This window comes from Anoplolepis gracilipes, chromosome 3, assembly GCF_047496725.1.
Source record: "Anoplolepis gracilipes chromosome 3, ASM4749672v1, whole genome shotgun sequence".
Taxonomy (NCBI): Eukaryota; Metazoa; Arthropoda; class Insecta; order Hymenoptera; family Formicidae; genus Anoplolepis; species Anoplolepis gracilipes.
This window is the reverse complement of record NC_132972.1, coordinates 4,085,113-4,111,345: the sequence shown is the minus strand read 5'-3', so window position 1 is coordinate 4,111,345 and position 26,233 is coordinate 4,085,113. Positions and strand designations below refer to the sequence as shown.

Here is a 26,233-nt window from a genome sequence, read left to right as displayed (position 1 = left end):
GGATGGATGCGAGCGCGGCTGAGACTATCTAAATCGGATTACTATAAAACAACTGACCAAACTGGTACAAATCTTAAAAAATCACCTCCCATAAAGTAGTATTATTTTGTTAAAATATATAGTAAAGAGTTATATATATATATATATATATATATATATATATATATATACGGAATGGAAATTATTGTAATATTCCCACGCAATTATCTTCCGAATCATTCAAAAACAATATTTTTTTTTTCTTTCAAACAACGAATAGTAAATGGAAAATAATTGCGTGAAAGATTATAATAGAACATTTTGTGTATATATATATATATAAATTTTTAATAAACAAATTTTAGTGAAAAAGAGAGAAATTTCTTTTACAACTGTTGTTTCTGAAGAATAAGTTTAAAAAAAATTACAAGGCATTCACATTCAGCAATAAACAGATATTACAGATAACAAACGAGTGTTTTAAGAATTCTCAAGTTAATAGATTGTTAAGAGACTATTTTTAACTCGTAACATTAATAGCCAGGAGAAAAACGATATTTACGTGCTCAATAATACATTTAATCGTTTTCAAACGAGGGTCAATTGTGAACAAATCGCGTGCACGGATAGAAGCATTAGCATCATTAATCGCGACCACGTGGTCGAGTATACACACACATAATTAAACGTAATATTTCTAATTCGTATGCTTTCGTACGCACGTACAGTTTCGGGTTCGAACATACATTAACGCTGAATTCTTTATATGCCAACAGCGTCGTTAGGGGAACCGAACGACCCAGATCGACCGATTCGTTTCGGTAATGAGTTTGCGGTGCGTCCGTTATCGGGACACGTGTCGCCAACACGCTACGCGAGCCATGTATATCGACGACGTTTTACCCGATGAAATTCAGTATTCGACAATCGGAGGATGAAGTCTGGCTGTAGAATGCCGTCCATTGCCGCCGATCAAAAAGGCTTTTCGCTTAACGAAGGGACTTGTGGAATCAGCAGCCTGCCAAAATTGAGTTTGAAGCTATGTATGTATGTCCATCTATTACGATCTCTACGAGGATTATATAATAGAACTAAATATAATAGGACTTTATAATAGTTTAATAGATACATGGTGTGAAAATAGCCGTCAAAGTCGCTTTCAAACAGTTTTCTATAGAAACATTTTTTCATTTTTGTGTAAATCTTTTTCGTAGAAATCACTAATCCAACTGTAATTATTTTTTTAAATTTGTTCAAACAAAATTTGTAATTTGGTAAAAAATAAATTATAATTTGAGAGAGAAAGAAAAAAACAAAAAATTATAATTTTATTAAAAATTACAAACAATTAAAGTCACCAAAAAGTTGATTATATGTATTTTAAACGGCAAAGTAAAAATGCGCAATACTTTGAGAGCATTCCCGATTTCGAAACAATCAAAAACCCCATTTCATCACGCAAAAAATAATTTTATATAACTTTATATATGTTAATAAATTTTATTATTTTGTATTTTATAAATAATAATATTATATGAATAATAATTTTATTATTTTATAATTTATAAATATGTTATCTTAATTTTCAATTTATAATGTTTTAATTAGGCAAAACTTAGCTTTAATAATATAACATTAAAAAAATTAGTTTTACATTGTAATTTAGAGGAACAGAGAGAAAGAGAGAGGGGGGAGAGAGAAAGAGAAAGAGAGAGAGAGAGAGAGAGAGAGAGAGAGAGATTTGTAAGAAGAAAAATAGAAAAATATAAATAAACTTTGTAAATATTATTGTAATATATACGTCTTATGATTTTACATCTATTCGAACATCATTTCTCTCAATGTCAAATACATAAATACGTTATGTTGCCAGATTTTAACATTATGTATATAGAGATCATGAGAGATACTTGTCTTATTGTAATCTTATGTACATTTCGTAATTAGAAATTAGAAAGTTTTATTTGCACTGTGTGCGAAGTTGTTTTTTTTTTTTTCAAAAAGTAAGTTTTAAATTTTTAATAAAAAGGCACTGCAAAGTTTAATTGTTTTAGACATATGTAAAATTTAATTTAAGCAAAGTTAATTTAAGCAAAGAAAAATAAATAATATCACTTTTTTATATATTATTAGAAAGGAGCAAAAAAATCATATTTTCCATAAACATGAAGAACGTTAAGGATAAATTCAGCAGTACAGGTATTTTTCCTTTTATTGTTATAAAGTTATAATTTTAAAATATATGACGTATTTATCTAAAATTTGTAATAAAAGACGAAGTAAATATCTAGAAAAGGTCACACCTCGCCGATGATGTTGACCTAGATATATGTTATAGAGAGGAAAGTACTGATCAACTTTTCCTAATAACTTAAATGGCGGTCTCTTATACTTTCCGAGATATTTAATGGTAAATGTTTCCTTATAGGGAGTCACCCCCGATTTTAATGACCTTGATATATGTTGTAGAGGGTACACTCCTAAGTAATGCATGCTTTGAATTTTGCGGCGGTCTCGTTTGGTTTCTGAGATATGCGACTTTGAAATATTATACTAATATTCTTACACACATGTACAATAGTACTAATAATTTTCATTTTTATTCTTATGGAATAATATAAATATGAGTGAGGGAATATTTTCATATCACACACACACACACACACGGGGGGATGAAGTGCGCAAACAAGTACGGTGCGTACTTTGTTGATGGTAAATTACGACTTAACTGACAGTTATTTCTCAACAAAGTACACACCGTACTTTTCCGCACTTCTGTCTAGGACACTTCTACCGGCGGGATGGGCGCGGGAGGGGAGGGGGCCGAAGGCCCCCGCGTGTGTGTGTGTGTGTGGCCACAATGAAGAAATGTCGATTAAATATCTTTTCCACTTACACAGAAATTGCTTTGAGGAGTCTTAATAACTTTTCAATAAATGTCGAGTGCGGCCAAAAATCTTCACAACATTACTCAGGATGATGACCTTGATAACATATGTGAAGGACATTGAAATCGGGGGTGGTTCCGTATAAGTGAATAATTACCCGAAATTTTATATTCTGACGAGAATCTTATAATTTTAATAAAAGTTTTCATCTATTAATAAATGTATTATAATTTTAATAACAGTTTTCATCTGTTAATAAATGTATTATAATTTTAATAAAAGTTTTCATGTATTAATAAATTATAACATATATATAGCATTGAGTCATTTGAATGAGAAATTTTATTAAAATGTTTTGTTCATTTAGAATCTAATCAGAAGAAAAAAGTTGAAAGAAAACTGTTGAAAGAGAACGCTAAGTTGAAAGCGCATGTCTTTCGGCTAGAATCCATAATTGAAAAATCCAAATCCGTTCAATTGCAAATGTTAAAAATGGCATCGATACACAACAGTGAAATCACAAAATTTTATATACCGGATATGCAAATGCAATTATGCCATGAACTTCATCAATTCGCGGGATCCCGATGCCAAGAATTTGACCAAAATTTGAGATTGATTTTTGAAATCAATAGTACCGAACAAGATGTCCAAAAGAACGATCTGTACGCAATAGAGATACTGATAGACGAAAACGGTCGTGGAAAATTAGGAAAGTGGGCGTTGCCTACTATCAATGTGCAAAAAATATTATCGCAACATCCTATCGGTGATAAATCATCGATATTTAAAAATAATATAAAGCATTTTTTAAAAAGCTGTAAGCATCACGTTGATAGTCATCTTTGCCGTTTTAAGCAGTTTGAAGAATTGAGGGTAATTGAAAAAAACCTATTAACATAAAGATTAATTATTATTTGTTAAATACTAATTATTTGATTTTTCTCTTTTAAATTTTTTAATTACATTTTTAAACATTTTATAATAGTAAATCTCTATTTAATTTATTTTTAATGTTACATTTGTTATGATGATCATAACAATTAGAATAGAAATACTTTTTTTATATATTGAGAAATTAAATTAAAAATGTTTTTTAATTCTTAGGACTTTCTCTCTAGGATTACAAATATTAATATGTGTCGTAATCCAGAAATTACCGAAATTAAATTATGCATACCACAAATGAAAGATATAGATACTGACAAATTTTATAATGTTGTATTATATTTGTCTTATGAGTCTACCGGTGTAAGACCTTACAAATTAATCTCGACTACAGATATGGGCGAACAGCCACCGATTCTAGATAGAAAATTGAACAAGTATTTTGAACCTTTTCTGAAAAAAGATTTGAGCTCGGCATTTTTGGAGATCAGCAAATCACAAACTAAATTTGTGTTTTCAAAGATTATAGCAGACGATAACAAAGATATTTCAGAAATTTCCAATGAGCCAGACGAATCCATTGAGCAATTTTCAAGAAAGTTTCTTTATCAATGCAATATGAAGTCTCAGACAGAAAGCGAAAATGAAGTGAAACAAGGTGATGAAGTTATTTTGTATGAAAATGAAACAAAAACTTTGCTTTGTGTAGAAAAAAGAGTACTTATATAAATATTAATGTTACAGGCAGTACAAGGAGACATGATTCTTCGGAAGAAGAGGTAGAAATTCAATCGCGTAAACGTAGACGGTTGATAAAAAGAATGTCACGCGGTACAAAAGGCGATACAAAAGGATCGCAATATTTAAGAAAAAAATTGTAATTGAAATATTGCGAATATCGATAATCTATTTTAAACGTTGCAAGTGGAGTACAACTTTCTCTACAACAGAAGAAATCTGGATCATGCAAGAAGGATACTGAATACGTAAATAGAAGATCATTAATCGTAAAAAAGTTTTCGTTCGGAAAAAACGAAGGACAAGCAAAATCCCGAAAAATTATAATGCCGAAATTTGAAATATGATTATCATGATATTTGTGAAAAAAAATTCATTTCACTCCGTGGAGTGCGTCAAGCTGTGCAAATTTTCCGAAACAAAACATATTCTTACTTTTGAGAAGAAGGCGAGAGGGGGGAAGAAAAAATTCGAAATCTGACAAATGCTTCTTAAAGTAGAGACATTAAGTTTCAAAATAAAAAAAAAAACTTTTAGATAAGACAATGTTTCGCGGAGTTATGATTATTTGAAGTTGAGTGAAATTTCGATAAAAACTTTTGTTGCGCTAATTTTGTTGCTCAGTGTATTTAAACCAATCTTAATTTTAATAAAGTTCAATAAAAATTTATTTAGCAAAAAGTATTTATCAAAATGTGGCTAAATATATTTTAAAAAAAGTGAAACAAAATTATTTAAATATGTTAACTTATGATTAATATTAAGTACCTAAGAAGAAGATAAATAAATAGTTAAATAAAGATAGATAATTTTGTCATTTCGTAGCTATACTTACTCTTTTAATATAAAATATTACATATCTTTTCTAACGAAAATAACAATTAAGATTCTAAAGAAAAATCTTAAATTTACATGCACAGTGATATTTGCACAGAAGTCTATTTTGCTTATTTCGTCACAAGCATTACATTTTTAATCATTTAAATAATTCAAAAATCTTATAATAATGATAAATATTATAATTAAGAAAAACTAAGGAATATATTATGAATTATAAAAAGAAATAGATTTTAAAACGGGCAAAAAATCTATTATTAAAATTGAAAATCAAAAATTCTTAGTTTTATGTTCTATTTTTGTTTTGCTGTCTTATACCGGTCGTCGCAATGCACTCTAATAGGTGTGTACGTTTAATTGGCATATTCTATATACTTTCTGACGAAGCTATAAAACAAGCAAAAAGAGGATTACGACTTTTGAACCGTATGAAAGTAGAATAAAAGTGGAAAATTATACTTAGCGCGAACTTGAAAATTTTAAGGACATATAATAGACAGACCAGGAAGAGGCAAGTTTTACAGTCTACTTTACGGCAATTACGAGCTTAACATTACATGCAATGGACTAAGACAGAACGTCGGACGTCACAAATATTCGCGTTCAACGAGCTTACAACGCAAAGTGCGCTAAATATCCCTCATACTATGAAGCGCATTATCGCTGTCGACGTTTATTAAGGAAGAAACGCGACAGCGATGTGGCGTGCCGTAATTCCAGCCAAGGCTAAGGATGGGTAAACGAAGGCCAGATAAGGCAAGGATGAAGTAAAAGGTACGCAGAAAATAAGAAAGCAACAGCAAAAACTTGCTGGCAATGAAAAAACTTCTAATTTTTCGATCACATTGTTTAAATGCATAATCGACTGGAAAAATAATTAATTAGTGAATTATATAGTTATAAAATATGTAAGCGAGGCAAAGTCATGAATTGTTTAATCGTAATCGCATTTTAATATCTTCAGAAACGTTCTTTGTTCGTCCTATAAGTTTCAACATGAATTATCAATTCTTCATTTCTCGACGATACAAGAGAACGGTATAAAATATTGAAATATTCCTACAGGTAATGTTATTCATTATTAACCAAAAGGTATTTTACCCAAAATTAATGAAAGACGAAATTAAACGAAGAAAATTAAGAACCAAAAAAAGAAGAACATACTACAGACATTTTTAAATCAATTTTTGAGTCTCCAATCTTTTTCCGTGTATTCTATTTCTCTTTAACTTTTCCACCTATGTGGTTCGCCATTCGATATCAAATCTCTTCGCACGTCATACATAATCCCGAGGCGTATTTATCGAAAATTACCTGGCACAAACGCAACGCACAATCTCGAAGTTTTCCGTGTACCTCTAGACTGCATTTACGGGTCACCATCTCTCTCCTTTCAGCCGTCTTTTATACCTTACTTGTGTGTGTGTGTGTGTGCACGGTATCTCTTTATAAATTTACAAACGGGTCACGAACGTCAGCCCCCTTAATAAGAGGCACGCCGGGTACGCTGTAATTGACACGTCGGATATATCCGCACGTGGATTTAAACGCGCCCGCGTGTGTGGGGAAGCATAGTCAGAGACGTTGATTCCCTTGTTAAGGAGCGCCGCGGGACGTCGTAGAAACGAAATGAGAAAGGTGGAGCGCGGCCTGAGAAGAGGCCATTCCGACCTCATACCCACCGATAAAAACTCGAGAGCCGAAAGAACGGAAGAGAAGGAAGAGAGGAAATTACGGGAGCGGAAGCGATTGGCGGTAGGAGAGGAGATACGGCGGAAAGTAAGAGAAGGAAGGAGCAGCCACGGATCAACGCGTGTAAAAGGAAGAGTCGAACGCACGTTGTGCTACTGCAGCAAAAAGTAAGACGTGAAAGGAAGAATAAACGATGGGAATGGGAAAATCAACGGAAGAGCTCGTTGATTACCGTAAGGAGATCCGAAACCGGAGCAATAACGGCCACCTAAGACAAAAAAAGATTGGATGGAAAGTGAAAGAGTAGATAAAAGTCAATGAGATCAAATGTAGAGCAAGATTCATTGACGAATAAAAATGTAACTGTGTGCCGTAAGCAAAATAATTGTAAAATAAATCCAATGTATAAAGGAACATTATTAAAGCGTAATTATTTCACGGCTGTGTCATAAATACAATGTTTTTTTTTTTTTTTAATTCTTTCATGTTAATGCTATTTTTGTCTTCTACTAAATTATCCGAATAAAGGATTAAATCAAAATTTTTAGTTTTTTTATTTTTTGTCGATAAATTTTTTATAATCTCAAGAAGAAACAGAGGCGTTAAAATAATCTGTGAATAAAATATGTAAAGAAGAGCAAATCATGAATGTCCTTAAGATATAAAATCCAAAATTAGAAACAAGAAACATGCGATTTTAATAAAATTAAAAATTGAAAAATTAAAGATAATAAACAGTACATGCATAAATTAACAAGTCGCAAAAAATACAGAAGACAAATTGCAAGAAAAAAAAACGCAAATGTCGTAATATAAAAATATTCACGAAGATACCCGACTATCGTAAATTCACTGTTGCAGCATGCTTACCAAAAAGTGGAATAAAAACGTAAAGACAGAGAACAAAGATCGCGGTGGAAAGATCAGCGGAAGAGGATCGCGTTCAGCTTAACGTGTTACTTTGTATTTTATCGCCAGCGACGCCATAAGTATAACGTCGGCGGGGAAAATAGGTGTAAAGTGCTTTTAACGTAATCACTTGCTCGTCGACCGCAGCTACTAGCGGGAAACTTTCGAAAGTGAGAGCTTATAACGCGTGTCTGATGCGTAGCCGGACCGTTACTACTTGCACGAGCGCCGCGTCTGACCATTTCGGCGGTTTCTACTTTCTCCTTTCGCTACTTTATGCGCGCGTGTCTTCCCCATCTTCCTTTCGCCTTTCCACATTTTCCTTTTTTGTCTTTTCACCCCGAGTATCGAACACGTTCGCTGGCGGCTACTGACCAGAGCTCAGAGGAAACCGTACTTAAACCCATTAGTGGTATTGCCTCGTTTTAAAGCCGACGGCCCGCAAGAAGACCAACACATCGTCGCATCTTAGAATGGCTGAAAGAAACCACTGATTACATAAGTGAGATTGAAAATGTTGATTGAATTTTACGCTGCCAACTACTTTTGTCTGCAACGTGACACATTCCTCTGCCATCTCAATTTCCTTCTATTCTATATTTATCGTTTTCTTTACGAGAAATAAAATTTCAAGTATCTACTTATTAACATCAGAGAGAAAGAAACTTGATATATCTTATAAATAAAACATAATTGTTTGTTTACAGTAGAAAATAATATTTACAGAATAATTTGATAAAACTTGTGACTCTCTTTACATTTCGTATGTGTTTCAAAGAAGGGAAATTTATTCAGATTGCTCATGTTTGTGAAAATTTCTTTCTAAATATTATATGACCAAGTTTGAATTGAATCGATATGCAGAATCATAAATTTAGCTTTGATCTTGAACCATGCGCTGTTAATATTGATAGCAATCAAAACGCATATTAGAGAATCGATTAGCGCTGTTCATATGTACTGTACTCCATATAGTCTAGTGATCAGTATATAGCATTTGAGGTAACGCACATCCGATTCGTTAGAATATATGTATCTGCTCATGTAATTGATTTGATTGACGTTTACTTTTATTAACGATCTCTATTTATCTGTCAATATTTTTTTACTACTTTTGTAAGTAATCACGCTTATGATGTTGCGCGAGTAAACCACAGAAGAGATATATCTCACATACCGAACAAATATAAGTGTATTTGCCAATTTAGAACATAGAAGATCAGGACATGTTGGCTACTGCAATCCAATTTTCTCATCCAGTATGGAATTCATGGTACGTTGCTCGCGAAATAAAAAGAAATAAAATCATAATCTTCAACGTCTTGTAAAAACAAACATATCACAATCTGATGGCATAGATACGACGAACAAAACAAACATTTTAATAGATTTAATATCATAAATCAATAATGTGAAAGCATTACATGATAAAACTCTTTATACTATCATACAATTCGCGGAATAAAAATTAAAAGAAAAAAATCACAATGTAGATATTAACGATCCAATATTTTGATAAGCATATATAAAATAGTTATACATTTTTCATTTGTATTTCAGATATCTCACAAAATTCTTTTATTAATTTAAAGTATAAATTTCTTTCTACTTTTCTCCTTCTCTCTCTCTAATTTTAAACCGTAATTTCCGACGCGTTGAACATTATCGTGGCACGTAAACTCATTTTCCCCGGACGGGGAAATCTCTCTCGTGCGAACAAAAGGGCAAGAGTGGAGCCGGTCACGTGAGGGAGAAGATCCTCAAGAGGCTCGACCTAGCGCAAGATGCCACGTGTCGCTGGGGATGTGAGAGAACAACGATGAATTTTTGACTTCCCCATAGAAATCTTGGATCCGCGTCACGCCAGCCCAGAACAGAAATCCGTTCGTCCGTCCGATCGTTTATACTGCCTCGCCGATTTGCAGGGGAGGATTTGTTGAACAGGAGAGGACACGAAGCGAACGGCGAAAGAGACGGCGTTAAAGCAGGAGATCCCGGGGGTGGTGGTGGTGGTGGTGGCTGGTGGTTGCCAGCGACAAGAACGGGGAAACAGAGAGAAAGAGAGAGAGAAGGAAGGGAAAGGACGGAACGGGGAGCAGAAGGGGAAACGGAGGTTGGCGGCAAATTGAATCTCGCGCAAGACGTGACCGCCCCCGGGAACACCGGGCGCGTCTGTACAGTGAAAATCACGACACGACTCTGCGGTCCACAATACGTATTACCCACGCTTCGTGGAAGTCGTGGCATTAGGCAACGACGTATTTCTCGTCGTCGCCCGTACGGAGAGACGATGAGATTCCCGACGTCGAGGGCTCCGAGAGACTCCTCTCTTACTCGGGATTTTCATCTTCTTGTACGACGCTCGCGATGCTCGCGCTCGCGTCGAAGGTGAGGTTGATCCCGTGATGCACGACGAAAACAATCCCCGTAGCGTCGTTCACGGAAACATTCAAGAGACTGCTTTAAAGCGATGCCAATTAATTGCATCGCTCTCTCTGGAAATACTCATTTTACACGGGTGCTATTGAATCACAGACGTTGATTAAAAATACTACCGGGTATTTTAATCAGAGATTCTGGAGGTCAGACTAAAGAGAACAATTGACGATTTCAATATTGCGACGTATCTGTCGAAGAATAATACATAAAAAATGTTGATGAATTATTTAAAAATATTTTGGATTTTTTTGACATTTATATAATTGTTTATTAAATAGAATTTAATTCTTTCGTTCACATAAGTTAGTTTTTTAGATCATAATTTTTTTTAAAGTCGATATCGTGCATAGGTGGAAATATATTAAATGAGAAGATCAAAGAAGATGTTTTACACTTACGATAGATAGAGAAAGTGATAACATAACGATGGCACTTTCCCTTTTTCTAGGAACATTCTACAACATCTGCTTTATGGGAATTTACGCCTTTGAGCTTTATGACGGCGACTAAAAAAACGGAGGTTCTACGATATAGTTATAAAGTATATGTATAAAAATCGCTTTCCCATGCACGTTATCTATCCTAGATGAAGAAAGTGACGTGAGAACAATGACGTCCTTCTCGACATATTATAGACGTCGACGACGTCATTGTCGTGATATCCACCGTGACGTCTGCAACGTTGCGTGACGTAAACGAGATTAGCGAGACATGTCGTCGAGTACTCAAATTTTCCTCCTTGTCGCACCTCGAGCCTTTAGTCTTTAGAGTGAAAGATTTCAAACGCAACGACAATAAAATTGTCAAGCGCTATCAAGTATATTGATTATTGTTTTAGTGAGTAAATAATAAATAGAATGTAAGAATAAAAACATGTTAACCATCATTGAAAATTCTTCTTGTCAAATTTTAATAACATTATAAAATAAAAAAGTCTAATTGCTTAGTATCGTAAATGTATATACATATATTATTATTGTAAATATAATATAATAATCATGTTTGAATATATTAATATAAATCGACGATGTTTATGTGAAATGATAAATTAAAATTTTGTTACATTTTATCCAAGTCCAAATAACTCTTTTTATAACGCTATTATTGTAAAATAATAATGCCATTATATATTAATTATAATTAAATTATTTTATTTTACTGTATAGTTTTGCCGAAATTATAAAATTATAAAATTATTTAATAAAATTAAATTTATTTGAAATTCTCTTATTAAAACATATTTACAATATTCTAGAAAGTACGAAAAAATATTTACATTATTTGAGAAAAGAATGTATTAACTATATTTATACGAATTTAGTAAATATGTCAAATATCGATTATATTAATAAAATTAATTATATTAAATAAAGTTACGTTTTAAACAAAATAGATTCGTTACCATTACAATTACGTTTAATATCACGAATTAAATAAATTATGTCATCGAGACAAATGGAAAACCTTTTTCATCTAAATATAATATGCGTAATCTCTGCTATTTCGCTCGTGATTATTTAAATATCTTTCTAAAAATATAAATATCAGTCGACAATTTAATTTTTTAATTGGCATACATATATTTTATTTATAGATTGTTGATACTCAATAATTGATCTTACACGCATTCACAAAATTTAAAAGAGAAATTTAAAGAATAACTTCTTATTTATACGTACGCTACGTACAAGAATTATATTTTTGATACGTATACTTTCTCGTATATGAACGTCGAATAAATTACATGCCTTCCGGTGACGGCAATCCGAATGAGACAGAGCGTACCTGCAACGTGGACGATTTTTCCCCGGATTTTATTAAGCGCGTACCTACGCAATCGGAGCAACTCGTGCGGGTGCGCTGTGGGATTTGCACGTAAAACGTCGGATGCCCCGCGGACTCGACTACGCCTGGATGAATGGAAAATTAAAAACGCCAATCAGGTGGCGGAATCCAGCCTAGAGCAATGCCGTCGGTAGTGTCACTCGAAAGGTACGAAAATAAATTTTTCCTCCTCCTGCCTATACTCGTGCATCGCGTAAATAATAAAACTTGTGTAATCGTTGCTTATCGCTACAAATATGCAGATGCAACAGCAAGTTTTAGATTAAAAGTTTTAAAATAGGCATTACTTTTAAAAAATAACAACAAAATTTATATAATTACAATTATATTTTTTAATAAAAAATAACTATAAAATAAAGTAGATTAAAAAATTGTTGTATTTTAATCAAAAATATGAATTCTATCACTACTTTCTCGTACAATTATTATTAATTATTTGTTATAAAACTTTACTCTTAACCAAAGTGTAGTAATGCATATAGAAAACATATATAATATATTAATTGAGTTAGTAAGACGTACAGAGAGAGAGAGAGAAAGAGAGAGAGAGAGAGAATCAAATATTCATATTGTGAAAAAAATTATTGAGACCAAATAATATATTCTTAAAATTTCTCTTCAGTCTTTTTCACTCATTTTAATGGCATATATACATATATATAGGCACAAAATAAAAATATCGTTGTACACTCAATCTTTTACAAATATGAATAGTGAAAGAGCAGCGTAAAAGAAGAACATTTTATGAAAAAACAAATATCCAAAAAATAGAAAAAAATACTTTAATTCACTATGAATATTTGACTGTATATATCTGTCCAAATTACGTTAAAAAATAGTTTTTCTCTCATAAAGAAGAATACATTTGGATCGTGCAACTATTTCTTATGCCAAGCAAGGTTGATGTTGGTAAGGATTACGCTATTATTGAGGCAATCTATAAATCAATTCGCTCATGCAAATTTCATCGAATTCGATCGATAAGCCAATTGCATGGACTTTATGCACTGACATGAACGTCTTCGACGCATCTGATGTGTATCGATGTAACTTGCGGGAATATCTGAAGCGAGTGTTTCACATTGAAGGGACCCCTGCTGTTCGTTATCGTGTGCTCCCCTCTGTCCCGCCTACTTATCAAGACTTGCCTAAATGCTGGAACCACCCTAGCAATTAAAACGTGCACGCAATACGTCACGCGATCTCCGACCAACACCTCTGTCTAAACTAATTACGAAGCGAGCCTTCGGAGTTCCACAAGTTATGTACATTAGTAGACAATGTGTTGCATTCGCGATCGCAATCCAGATTAATGTACAAGACACGATTTATGTGAATAACACAATTTTTCATTATTTTTGTGCACAGATTAATCTATTAATTTTTATTATATATATTATTTATTGACAAATAAGTAATCCTTTTTCTTTAACTATCATTACTACTGTTATTATTATTATTATTGTTATTTTTTTTCTTCTACAATAAATTTTGTACACACTTACGCGCGCATACACATATTCGCAATGAATAATATATTAGTTACGCATAAAAATATAATAGTGGTAGATCTAAAAATGGGAACATACAATCTCACAGACAGTTTAATAATTAATAACGATCTATCGTGATATATCAAAGTGCTCGCCGAATGGATTGACACGGCGTGTCAACGTCAATGCATAACATATGTGCATTGATCGCGTAAGATCGATATGGTCTCCGTGTTCTAGTTTCGTCGAGATTAAATCGTACCAATCGCGTTTCTAGGAATATTAATATCGCGACCTCTTTCCGTCATTTTTTTATCAACTTAAAAATTATTACTTTGTCATAAATTTTACAATTGTGCAAAATTTCGTTTCAATTTCTTATATACTTTCGTATTGCCGATATAAAGTCTAAAAAATCCATGATTCTAATCGATAAAATGGGAAGAAGAGAATGCAGAATCTTTTGAATAAAATAATTAAAATTATTATTTCAGACAGAAACACAATTTGCCATGTGACACATATTACGTTTCAAAAAATAAAACACAATGCAGAGAAAAATTGCAACCAACTATATAAGTATATATCCTTTAAGGCTAAAAAAAATATAGCAAGGAATGTGTGTTTTGCACATAATACTATATCACACAGAAATTGTGTAAGAATTGTATTTTATTATTAATGTTGCTTTCAAGTTTTACAAATAGATGGAGGAAGACAAGATATATCGCAAACAAAGTAGAATGCAAAAAACGCTTGTTTGTATCTGATTTATTTTCAACTTCTATATTCGCGAACACAGTAAAGAGATCATGCGCGGGGCAGCATACGGGGCACTTTTATACATGGAACGGTGAATAATGTAAAACGCTCCATTTGATTTTACCCGGGATTTACAGGAGGAATCGCGGCGAAAGGAGAATACGGCAGCGCTTATCTGCTTGAAACTCGCTAATCTTGTTAGAGGAACGCGCACCGGGTGCACCGAGATGCCATTTCTGAAGATTGCAATTCAATACGGCGCTCTCTCGTCGTGCTGGCATCCGTGCAGTTATCGTTACCGTGACTCACGATATTGTCGAGCCTCCGCGTTATCCAACATATCCTAGGTTGCCCGTGATCATTCGAAACTCTAGCATCGTATAAAGAAACGGGGACGTTAATCCACTTCTTTATCGTACTCGGCCAATACGTCGGCCTTATCGGCCTATTCGGCCACGCGAATTAAAACATTTAAAACCAATGTTATACCCATATAGAGTTATCGTCGAATCCAATTTGCTAGCAAATAAAGATATTTTATTCTATATTAAAGGCGAATCTGGTATACAAATCTAATATTTAATATTAAAAATTAAACAGTTGTAGAGCAAAAATGCTGCAAAAAATAGTCTTTTTCTAAATATTAGCTAAAAAACTCTAAATGAAATATGATGTGGTCAGATAGAAACATTCTATACTTATAATACCTTCAATACAATTTATATTTCTATTATATCATTGAGTTCAAATTCTATCAAAGTCTGAAAAAATATTGTACTATTGAACAATTTCTTTTTTTATATCGTCTAATGATATTAGTAATATGCAATTTAATATAAAAGTTTTTGTCGAATCCAAAAATGTTGGTATTATTTTAAAACATTATATGCATATAGACAGATATCGACGGGTAGCGATTTTGCAATTTGATCCAATGAGGTCAAATATGAACATTGCCTCGTCCATTACTCCTTAAAGCACTCCAACATCATCCTTAGATATGGACAAGTTGATCACGTTGCGAACGAGAACGTATTCGCGCTCGAGCGGCATTAATTATGCACGCAAGTTGAGCACACGGCTGCATACAGCGAATCACTCGGTGTTACCGACACCCAAGCGCGCTAATCGCTGGAATAATCTCGTATTTATATCCGGATTAAACATACACAATCGTGGGATATCTTGCTCAATCAATCGAATTCAGTCCATGTACCAATTCAATTATTATCAATAAATTGTAATCGATAAAAATGTCGACTCGTGTATTGAAAGAATAAATAAATTTACTATAAATATGTAACTTTAATATATAATAAAAATTCTTTTAGATAAAAATTAATTCAAATATTTATTATACACACAATTATTAAATTTAATTATATCATATTTATTTTCTTAATTACTAACTATATTTTTCAAATTCTTGTATCGATATATTTTATCATATTAAATGAAATTTCATACAGAATGATTACCATAACATTAGTTTAATCAATTCTATGCGGCCGAGTAATTTAAATTTAAAATGAGTTTATTCACTATTAAAAATTAAACACGTAAAGTATTAATCATGCATCTACAAAAATACCAATGTTGATCTTATCGTCGCAATATATATTTAACAAATATTTTATCGCCAAAGGATGAAAGAATTTTTCAGCGAATAAGTTGCAGCTGATTGTGTTATCGCTACTTTACGAGAAGAACGAAGACCTAACTGACCTTTCCGACTAAAATGTATCTGCTCCGATCCTATATTTACGATAGCGAATGAAATGGTATTTAAGCTGAGACCAGTTTTGTGTTTAAAAGTGCACGAACGCCGGGAGCTGGGAGCGGTCGCGGCAGGCAAGGATGCAACGTGGCTATACACGCATCGCGTTCTTCGTAAGCTCTCGGCCGTAAGAACGCGAAACAGACGGCACGAACGCCATTCATAAGTTACGAGGCTCAGCCGATTAAATCGTCTTCCGCAATTAAAAAAAAGAAAAAAAAAATAAAAAAGCGCACGGAAGTTTCCGGTGCGATACGAAATTCCACGATGTAATGCCGCGGCACGGAAGCTCCTATGCGTCTTGGCGGTTCACCGGGTATAGTGAACCAACCGGAATCGATTCGTATCCACTGAATTAATTACGCGCCCATTTTCTACCTCGTATTGAAACTCCCGCGGTTCGTCCCGCGCTGCCATACCATTTCCACGTTCATCGATCCACGGAATCGAGTGCGCGGAAATAAGGAGACCTGACGTCCTTCCCGGTCTGAAAGATTACGTGGAAACCAAATGGATGGTACGTCGCGCAGTTAGACAATTGGACGATCAGTGTCAGATTTGACATGTCTTCGCGAAATATTAATCTGTATTTAAATTTTAATGTATTTAAATAAGGTTTAAGGTACTTAAATAATTATTATATTGAATTCAAAAGACTAACATTAGCCTTAGAATTTACTCTAATTTGTTACAATATTAAAAGAACAATGATTATTTAAAAAGAGCTTAAAGATATAATAGTAGCCATAGTGAGGCAAACTGTTCAGCAAATAGAAAATGTCATATATTATTAATAGAACTTAGTACGTAGTCTTTTCCATAAATATAATGAATTTACGTATTACGTTTGCATTTTAGACATTGCCTTTTAAACTTTACATATATAATATTTTAATTTTTTATTTATTCTAAAACAAAAATACATATCAATGAGCACATTTATTCTGCAATGAGGAATAATATTATATTGAAAAATAAACATATAACAGAGATATATTTAATTAAAGTACAGTAAAATAGTCCATACTTAACTGTTATAATTTACAGGTAATTAGTGTTCAACTCCGATTAATAAATATACCCAACTCACATTAAAGATAAATGAGCAAAAAAAGGCAAATGAGCAAGAATAATGTTTTATTCATAGAGCGTCTGTATAAATGATTAATGTTAGTAACGGTTATATTTCCACAACAGGTGATACGTAATAACGTCATTATTATTAATTTCTACACACGATTTTGGGAACATGACCGTTGTACAACAGATGTAGGTTCGCGCATTGTATCCGTCGCCGTTGTCAAAACGGATATAGCAACAGCGGTCGAAAATAATTGAGACACTTGAGCGAGCAAAGAGATTTGGAGCGCGGCCAAGAGGAACGAACGAGCGAACGGACGCGTCTCCGCGAATGACTCTCATAACGCTCATCGCGCATCGACTTATACCACGTTCCAGGGGAAAGCCTTCGAAGCAACACGATCTCCCGAAGCTCATCACTCGAACCAGAGTTATTTACGGATTCGCATGTAGACGGCGAACGTCGCATCGTCGAAATGCAGCGATACCGCGCTCCCGAGAGCGCATCCGCGAAATTATTCTGGGGAGGGTCGCTATTTCGTTCCCCTCTTCCTCCCCCTTTCCCCCGTTCCTTGATGGTAACGAACCTCAGCTCATCGGATTATAATAGTGATTCCATTAAATCGCGCGAGTCATTACCCGAACGCGTTGCATTACTGCAATAATTATACTACGCTCACTGTCGGATAAATAACGTGTAGTATCATTCACGCCACTAAACAAGCATTATATATCGACCTTATTTGTAGCAAATGCAAACATTAAAACAATAAAGAAAACAAACACTCTTTCCTCTTTTGTCTGAATAGTTGTTTGTTCTTCTTATTAAATAACTTTATTAAATATATAGTTGTCTGTATTTTTTATTAAATTTATAATTTGAAAGAGAGAGAAAGCATTATACAAAATATGAAGATTGTTTACCATACGTATAATAATACGTAAATACAACGTATTACTGTGAATAATGCCAAGACTCACATTGTAAACACTTATAAACAGTGAAGTGATGTATTTACATTATTGTATATAGTTGTTTTTATATTAATATTTGAATTTCTCTATAATAACGTAAAAGCTTATTACATGAATTTTATAGAAGTACACTATTTATCATATTTTATATAATGAGATAATTGACGTTACGTGTACATGTTTTGATCTAACGTTAGAGATATATTTGTAAATAAATAACATTTTAAAACGTATTATTAAACTGGAAGAATTTAGACTAATTGTAAGATACTTTTAAATCTCCTGAAAAATCAGTAGATAAAAATAATTGGAGTAATAGTTAGACAAGCATATGTAAGTATAACGTGGAGAGATGGAAATACGAGATGCTAGGCGAATCATATTTTCGTGGCATAGGTAGCAACCGCTGTAATTAGAGCGCCGGCTTCAAATAAGATTACGTAGTTCCGACGGAACGTTATCGGTCGGTCGTTGCTTTAAACTTTCAGCATACGGCGTTATACAAGCGGTCGGTACCAAGCGCTATAATTATGAAACGCATATGCAACTGATCTCTAGAACAACGGGATTTGCGAAATCAAGCTCGGAGATGTTCTACGGATGCTGCTACCGTATTTGTACCGAATAAAATGAGATGGTAGAGTAATACCACAGCACAAGACCATTAACTTCTAATTCAGATGTTTAATTAAAGAAGTATATGCTCACTGTTTTAACGAGATTTTTTTGCACGTGAAAAATAAAACTTGTATTTTAACATACAGTTTTTTGTACGCACGTATATGTGTGTGTGTGTGTGTTTCTGACAGAATTGTATGTAATTATTAATATACACTGGAAAGAAAGAAAATAATATAGTACAGAAAAGAGATTCTCAAACTTTTAAATAAAATTGTAGATTTTAATATTTAATATTTATTTAATATCGTTATTAATGATATCCGTCAAAGAGAAATATTGTTCCACCGTAATATTTTCTTTCCATAAACACACATATATATCTATATATATATATATATATATATATATATATATATATATATATATATATATATATAGATTTAGATCGGAATAACACTCTCTTAAAACAGAATCAGTATATTATCACTGATAACAGTGATTTTAGGTGTATAAATATCGCACTGTAAACAATAAAATCTCGTTAATTTTCAATGAAATAGTTACTTTTTCGGTGAAATCTCATCATTGCTTTAATCAATGATATTTTCGCTTATTCAATTTAAGAGAGTATAATTCACGATGTAATGTGGATCACTGATATTGCCTAGTAAATGTCAAATATAGCACAAATCAGTCTCCCGAGCATAGTTAATCGTACGTACTTTATGAAAGCCACTATGCGCCTCTAATCTGCACAAATACACTTAAGAGGTTGCCGTAAATATGGTGGAAGCTAACCATAAACTCTGACCATAGGATTACGGATTCATGGACTCATGGGTTTACGGGTTCACTTAACTCTCTCTCAGTGGTGGAGCGCGTGAGGCTTTATAGTTACTTTAGATTTATAGTGTGTATTCGTCCTAAGTCTCTCAGTAGTTAGTAGGAACGAGGTGTTCTAGCAATGTCCTGTTGGTGCTGAAACAATACTATTAATGTAATGACTGCAAAAATTAATACAAATGAGAATAATTGAATTAATTAAAGAAACTAAACAATGATGAGAATTGAGATTACAAGAACTGCTAATGCATGTTAGCGTCGCCATGTATACTATAATGATATATTATTTCTTTGCACAGATAAGATATAATATACTATAATATGCTAAATATTTAGATAAGAAATATTTTGTTTTTTTTTCATAATATCTCTCGTTGCAAGCATAATTACATATTTATTGAACTTTACAAACAGCAATAAATCAATGTTAGATAATTATCGACTGATATGTGATAAAATAATTTTAATAACAAATAATTATAATAAAATAATTTTAAAATTATATTTGATTATTTATAAATAAGCGTACGCACATTTGTAAGACTTTGATCAGCTTCATCAATATTGGCACACATTCTTAATTATAAATTAATTTCTTTTTTTTTATTATTTTTAGGGATGAATAGTCAGTTAAATCGAGGTTCAGGTTAACGCTTTTTGTAGAACTAAAGCTGTTGAATTTGCTTTCAGTTTAATTTTGCAACTAACGCACACGCTCAACTCATCTTGTGCAACGGAGGACTCAAGACCGTCATGGTTGTTTCTTATTGACGCGCAAGAGACACCTTTATCATCCGCTTCCATTTACATTCGCAGCTACAAAGAAAGCTACTCGGAGGCAAATAAAACGGCTCATACTTGGCTATCGTCCGGTTTACTACTCCGTTTAGATAGGCACTAAAGTGTGGAAAGCTTTTTTTTTTCACGGAGCTTCTCTCCTCTTGCTTGCTTTTTCACCGCGTTTAGTGACGCTGATGGAAGGTCCGTTACATACGATAAATCCGACCCACGCGACGTATGATGCGGAATTATGTGCAAACTCTCGCCCGGCATCGAGATCGCCTGTCACAACTAATAACGAGAAACGACGTGTATTCGGGCCATAAACGTCGATCGATCGGTTTTACTGACACGCTCTGCCGTATCTAGTATCTATTCAACGGGTATTTCCCCGATCATCATCGTCAACCGATTTCCATGGCCGTCATTGAAAAAGATAGCATATCATTACAACATGAAATCGCGCGCGCGTGTTGAATAATAACGCCGGGGGTGCTTTACAACTATCGCAAAAATGCATCGATCATGTCTGCGACACGTTTGTAACTCTGCGACGTATGTGTCTTTAATAAATGCGTGAATAAACTAGTTGAAGTTATTCGTGTCGAATATGTCTCCGACCGAGTTCGAGGACGGCCGTCTTTCCTTTCAAACTTTCATCGCGTAACCGTTTTATCATCGATCTATCGATCGAAGAATTGCCCGCAACCTCAAAGAAAGTTTTAACCGAGTCAACGTCAACATCGAGATCAAGTAGGCAAGAGATAATAACGTGAAACGTTACGACACGTAAACGGGGTCAGGTAATTGTAAGCCAGACTATAAGTCCGTCTGGCGTCCATTCCAACGAGGCTTACGTGGCCTAAGCCCGGTTGTATCGACGCGGAGTTCAAGGGCGTATTTGCATTTCCTTGAAACTTCCATCGGCTTGGTTGCCGGCGCGAATCAATTTCAAACCCGTCACTTCGAGACGCTGGCCAAAGTTATCGATCGGACAGGTTTTGATGGAAACCAGAAGGAGGGAAAGCGAATATGAGCTAAAGAGGAAGATACAGAGAGATAGATAGATAGAGAGAGAGAGAGAGAGAGAAGATGAGGGTGAAAGAAGAGACAGCCCTGGATTACTCATATAACCGCTATGCTTTTAGGGAGGCAATAGTACCCGTCAAGGGATTTGTAGCGACGGAGGTCGACGTAGAATAGGAACGTAACAAACACATCAAACAAGCAATACCAATAAGACCGAAATTTATTGATCCGTACACATAGTTATGGGATGGGAGCTGGTATTGACAGCTTTGCGACAATAGTTAAATCTTAGAAACCCTAAAATGATAGTTTAACAAGATTGCACCGGTAGAGAGATAATTTTGTATTATTGTTGAAAAGATTCTATATATCGAGAAACGAGAGCAATTAATCAGAGAGCAACAATAATTACATGAATATAAAAAACTGTATTAATAAATTAATTTCTCAGATAGCAAATGATATAATAATCTTTATTAAGATTATTATATTATATATCTCACGGAAAAGAAATATTAATATTTCGATTAATATTTCTACAAGTTTCACACACAAATTTTAAAAAGATCATATATGAAAATGTTCTTTATATAATAATAAGAATGAAGTAGTTCTTTTCATGATAAGAGCTGTGACGCTAGTGTGAGTGAAGACTTGCGTAAACTGATTAGATAACAACTTGCATTGGGACTATTTGCGTGCAAAAGCCATTTACTGATTTGTTATTATCATGTTAACTGCACTTTGAAACGTAAAAATATTAACAACAATTATGCGTTAATATTAAAAATGTTTCCTCATTTATTTTTCTTATTGTTACAGTGTGCAGTACTTGAAGAGCGCATACTCTTTTATATTTAGCTTCTATATTTAAATATATTACAATTTAAAATAAGTTAAAAAAAATATTTATTTACCGTGAAAATAACAAGAAATTTTAGAATTTTAAAATTTCTCCGATTTCTTCGAGATTTACTTTCACCTCTACGAGATAAATCTATTCAGAAACAATTATCAAGAATACTTTTAAAAAATAAAAATAATAATTCACAATCAATGCAAGGTTTATTTCAATTAAAAGTGCTTCTCGACTATGTAGATCGTTTGCCCGTCAAATTCAAGTTTTCTATGACGACTCACCAATATGATAACAGAAACAAAAGCCGGTAAGCAATGAGCGGAATTGTCGCACACGTACCTCGTACCTCGTACCAAGAACCTAGTTTGCTTTTCATAAAGCCGGCATCAGAGCACGACGCATTCGTTAATTGCCAGCAACAGGTGACGTCGGTCGTATTCACGTTGACACTTTACTCGGTCACACACGGAATATCGAGGTACACACGTGCGTGCAGTAGGCACGTCGTTCACTTGATTAAAAACAAGGCGGAATTACGTGTTATACACTTGAAAACACTTGGGCGAACTAGATTGTTTGGAGCCATCCGCGCACTGCGTGAGAGAAGCCGCGACTAACATAAGCACCAAACTCTCGAAGAGCACATTCGCCGGCGCGACGCCGGCGTTACGTCGTCGCGAAATCAATTCACTCGGATGTTGAATTCACTGATGAAATACACTTTCATCGGGATTACATCTTTGCCGGCTCTTTGGATTCATTAGCGACACGCGTGACGCGACCGACCACATATTGTCGAGCTTATTACGGCGACAGCTCCTGACACGTCTCACGGTCGATTCATTTTATCTACGGACAGAAGCGTAGTCGTCGTTGAAAAGTTTATACGAGCTTTCATGACGACGATGCATGTCCACCCCCGCGCGCGTACACACTCGCGGGCACGGATATACACGCGTACGTTCACACACGAGCCGATTATCCCGCGGCACTTTGGGATAAATCGCGCGAAACGCAACAGGAGGAACAGATGGAGCGACAAAACATTGACGTGGACGAGCGAGTGCGAAGGTGGACGGATTGCGTCGCCTGCTTCACAAGACACATACATGTCTCTATTTCTTCGAGCGTGATGCAAATCTATCCCTTCCCCCTTTCATACTTCACCGCGATAATACCATCCGTCTCTTTCCCCTTCTGGTCGTCGTCTCCCCCGCTTCTTCGAGTTGCTTCATTATGAGGCCTTCACTACCAAGGAAGGAAGCAAAACACTCCCACGTTTCTGCCTCTAACGTTCGTTATCGGTTCGTTATTATAACGAACTGTATGAACGCAAAAAGAACGGCGAGTGAAGGATAGAGAAAGAAAGAGAGAGAGAGAGAGAGAGAGAGAGAGAGAGAGAGGCAAGAATCGCGTAAACGATACTTGCTCGGAATGTTATTATCGGCGCGCGCGCTGAACTTTACGATACTATGCTCGGCGATTGGTTTGGTGAGGTGATGCTGTTGGTGTAATATTCGCATTTCTAGAATATATAATGGTTACATATAGAGAATATTACGAGAATAATAATAGTCTTTCTAGTATATTACACGGATACCTTTGTGGTTGCTACTATTAAAATTATTGCATAATTTACCCGACTTGTTTACGTTCCCACTTTGTCCCCCCCCCCCAACATATTCCAGTTAGCCTAATTATAATACGTAATGAAAAGCTTAACAATGGACAGAGATTAATGGTGGTGTGTGAATATTTTAATCGTACATACGATACCGCGATACATACGATATCGCGATTTTGCTTTAACGATAAATGAAGCATGACAAACATGAATAGCATAAAGGAACAATCTCTGATATAGAGAAGGCTGCTTTACATTTATAATTTCGTACAGAATAAACAACTTTATGCATTTTCCGTATGTACGAAGAATGCATCGCAAGAATATCGACAGTTTCATCAATCCGTATACAGCTGGCCTCATATCGCTGGCGTTTCCTTTGCAAGAATCGGCCCCGAATGTGCTCGAAAAGGTATATTCAGGATATTCAAATTAATCCATCAGCAGCCGGATTGTACGTCATGAGCGCGGCTTAAAGTGGGCGCACTCGTGAAACATAGCGTGCGCAAGATAACGCGGGAGCAATGTTTCTTGCATCAGGAGAACCTATTGAGAGAGTGGGAGGAGGGGAAAGGGAGGGCGAGAAGGTGGGGGGGAGGAGAGAAAAAAGGGGCGGGAGGGGGAAGGGAGTTTTAATTTAAGGCCGTACATCCAGCGAAGTATCTCGCCGGCTGAGCTCTTTTTATCCCGAATAAATTAACTTGTCAAATAAATAACCTTATCCTAGCCGGGCGCTGCCGACTGGCTAGTCCTGGCCGCCTAATTGGTATTATCCTCCCGCGTTACATTGTCTCGTGCTATTAACGGGGGCTACTTTTATCTGCTCGAGCGACCAACCCTCCCTTCCCCTTCCCCCTCCCCCCCACTCCTGCTTTTCTGCCCCACCGTACTCTCGTACGAACAACTTGGCGAGATTCGTTACCGGTCGACCGCGTTGTGGGTATTCTGTGCTACGAGGTAATTAAAATTGTTGTTACTTTCTAATTGCACGAGTCCACGGATTTTTTCTGATTGTGAGAAAAATAGTGAGCTTTTGTTTTTTTTTTTTTTTTTTCTTATACATCTTATATTTATTACGTGAGATTTGAACGGAGAAATAGAAAACCATATATGTATTGTATATATTGTGTCATTAATGATTCTACAAAATAAATCTTTTTTTTTAATTCGAAATAAAGCATCTTTTTTTCTATTTGTCTATCATGAAATGTAAAGTTGCTACGGTCGCATAAAATATTATTTTTCATAACGGTAGTATTTTTTTTTTTTAATTTATATAAAAACAATAAACGAATAAACTTAAAGCAACTTCAACTTGGATTTTCGATATTTAAATCTCAACTTTCGGGGATTTAATTTTCGAAAGTATTTGTGAAATACAGCAGGGGGAAAATGTAACTTTTGTCGAACATTTTCTTTTGTGATAGTTAACTTGAGATATAATTGTCACGCTAAATATCCAGAAATAGCGTGAAAATTTTCCTGTGTACGCTCGGATATTTTTACTTCTTAGGTTACCAATAAAGACAGTTTGTATTAATTTTAATTTGCGTATTTCTCAGAAAGAAAGAACGAGAGAGAGAGAGAGAGAGAAAGAGACTAAATTCAAATACTGCTAGCAGGCTAAGTTTTCCCAGAGGTACTTTGTTAGAGATAAGAGGCTTCTTTGCAAACAAGTTTTTGCCATTCGCTGCAATGAATTTTTCTTAAGTTTAAATGGCCACTATAGGGAAGAATAATATTTGCTGGCGGAAAATTTTGTTCTAATTACATTAAAGGTGTCATTTATTTGATACTGAGATATTTACAACAATTAGATATAATAAAAAGCTTATCACCCTGTTAGATGATAATTATATAATTAAAAGATGTAAAAGATTATCATTTAAAGCAATTATTAAACATTTAATCGAGTCGTATATATACATTATATGTACATTATTTCTTCTAATTCTTAATAATTTATAATTCTCTTCTCCCTATTATAAACTGAATGTCTTATTCTTTCCATCGTTAAATATCTTTTCAGTTTATAGAAAATTATTGCAACATCTCTCTCGCGAAAAATTTAAAATTTTTAACTCTCATGTAAAATTTTTAACTTTCTAAATTAAATTTAAATTTAATTAAAATTTAGACTAAAAATTTATTTTTTTATTTTATTCTGTTTTTGAG

General features: G+C 34.2%; 2 protein-coding genes across 6 annotated transcripts in view; one reads left to right on the top strand and one right to left on the bottom strand.

Annotated features, from left to right (window-relative positions):
• LOC140664254 (uncharacterized) overlaps positions 1–5,122 on the top strand; it is a 131,600-nt gene extending 126,478 nt beyond the window's left edge. Inside the window, exons 1-7 of one of the 5 annotated variants that reach the window (XM_072889230.1) lie at positions 542–667; positions 756–1,022; positions 2,113–2,178; positions 2,880–3,088; positions 3,235–3,743; positions 3,975–4,413; positions 4,500–5,122. In XM_072889230.1, coding sequence (XP_072745331.1) covers positions 3,351–3,743; positions 3,975–4,413; positions 4,500–4,636 — 969 coding nt within the window. In that variant the 5' untranslated portion in view covers positions 542–667; positions 756–1,022; positions 2,113–2,178; positions 2,880–3,088; positions 3,235–3,350 and the 3' untranslated portion in view covers positions 4,637–5,122. Of the gene's footprint in view, positions 1–541; positions 668–755; positions 1,023–1,874; positions 1,983–2,093; positions 2,179–2,879; positions 3,089–3,234; positions 3,744–3,974; positions 4,414–4,499 lie in introns of those variants that run through there. The other 4 variants (XM_072889227.1, XM_072889228.1, XM_072889225.1 and 1 more) reach the window with 4 other exon arrangements.
• Positions 1–23,533, bottom strand: part of LOC140664251 (CUGBP Elav-like family member 1-A) — a 528,745-nt gene extending 505,212 nt beyond the window's left edge. The window contains exon 1 of the mRNA XM_072889205.1: positions 22,774–23,533. The gene's annotated coding sequence lies outside the window, so the exon portion shown is untranslated. The remainder of the gene's footprint in view (positions 1–22,773) is intronic.
• Positions 23,534–26,233: the final 2,700 nt, after the last annotated feature.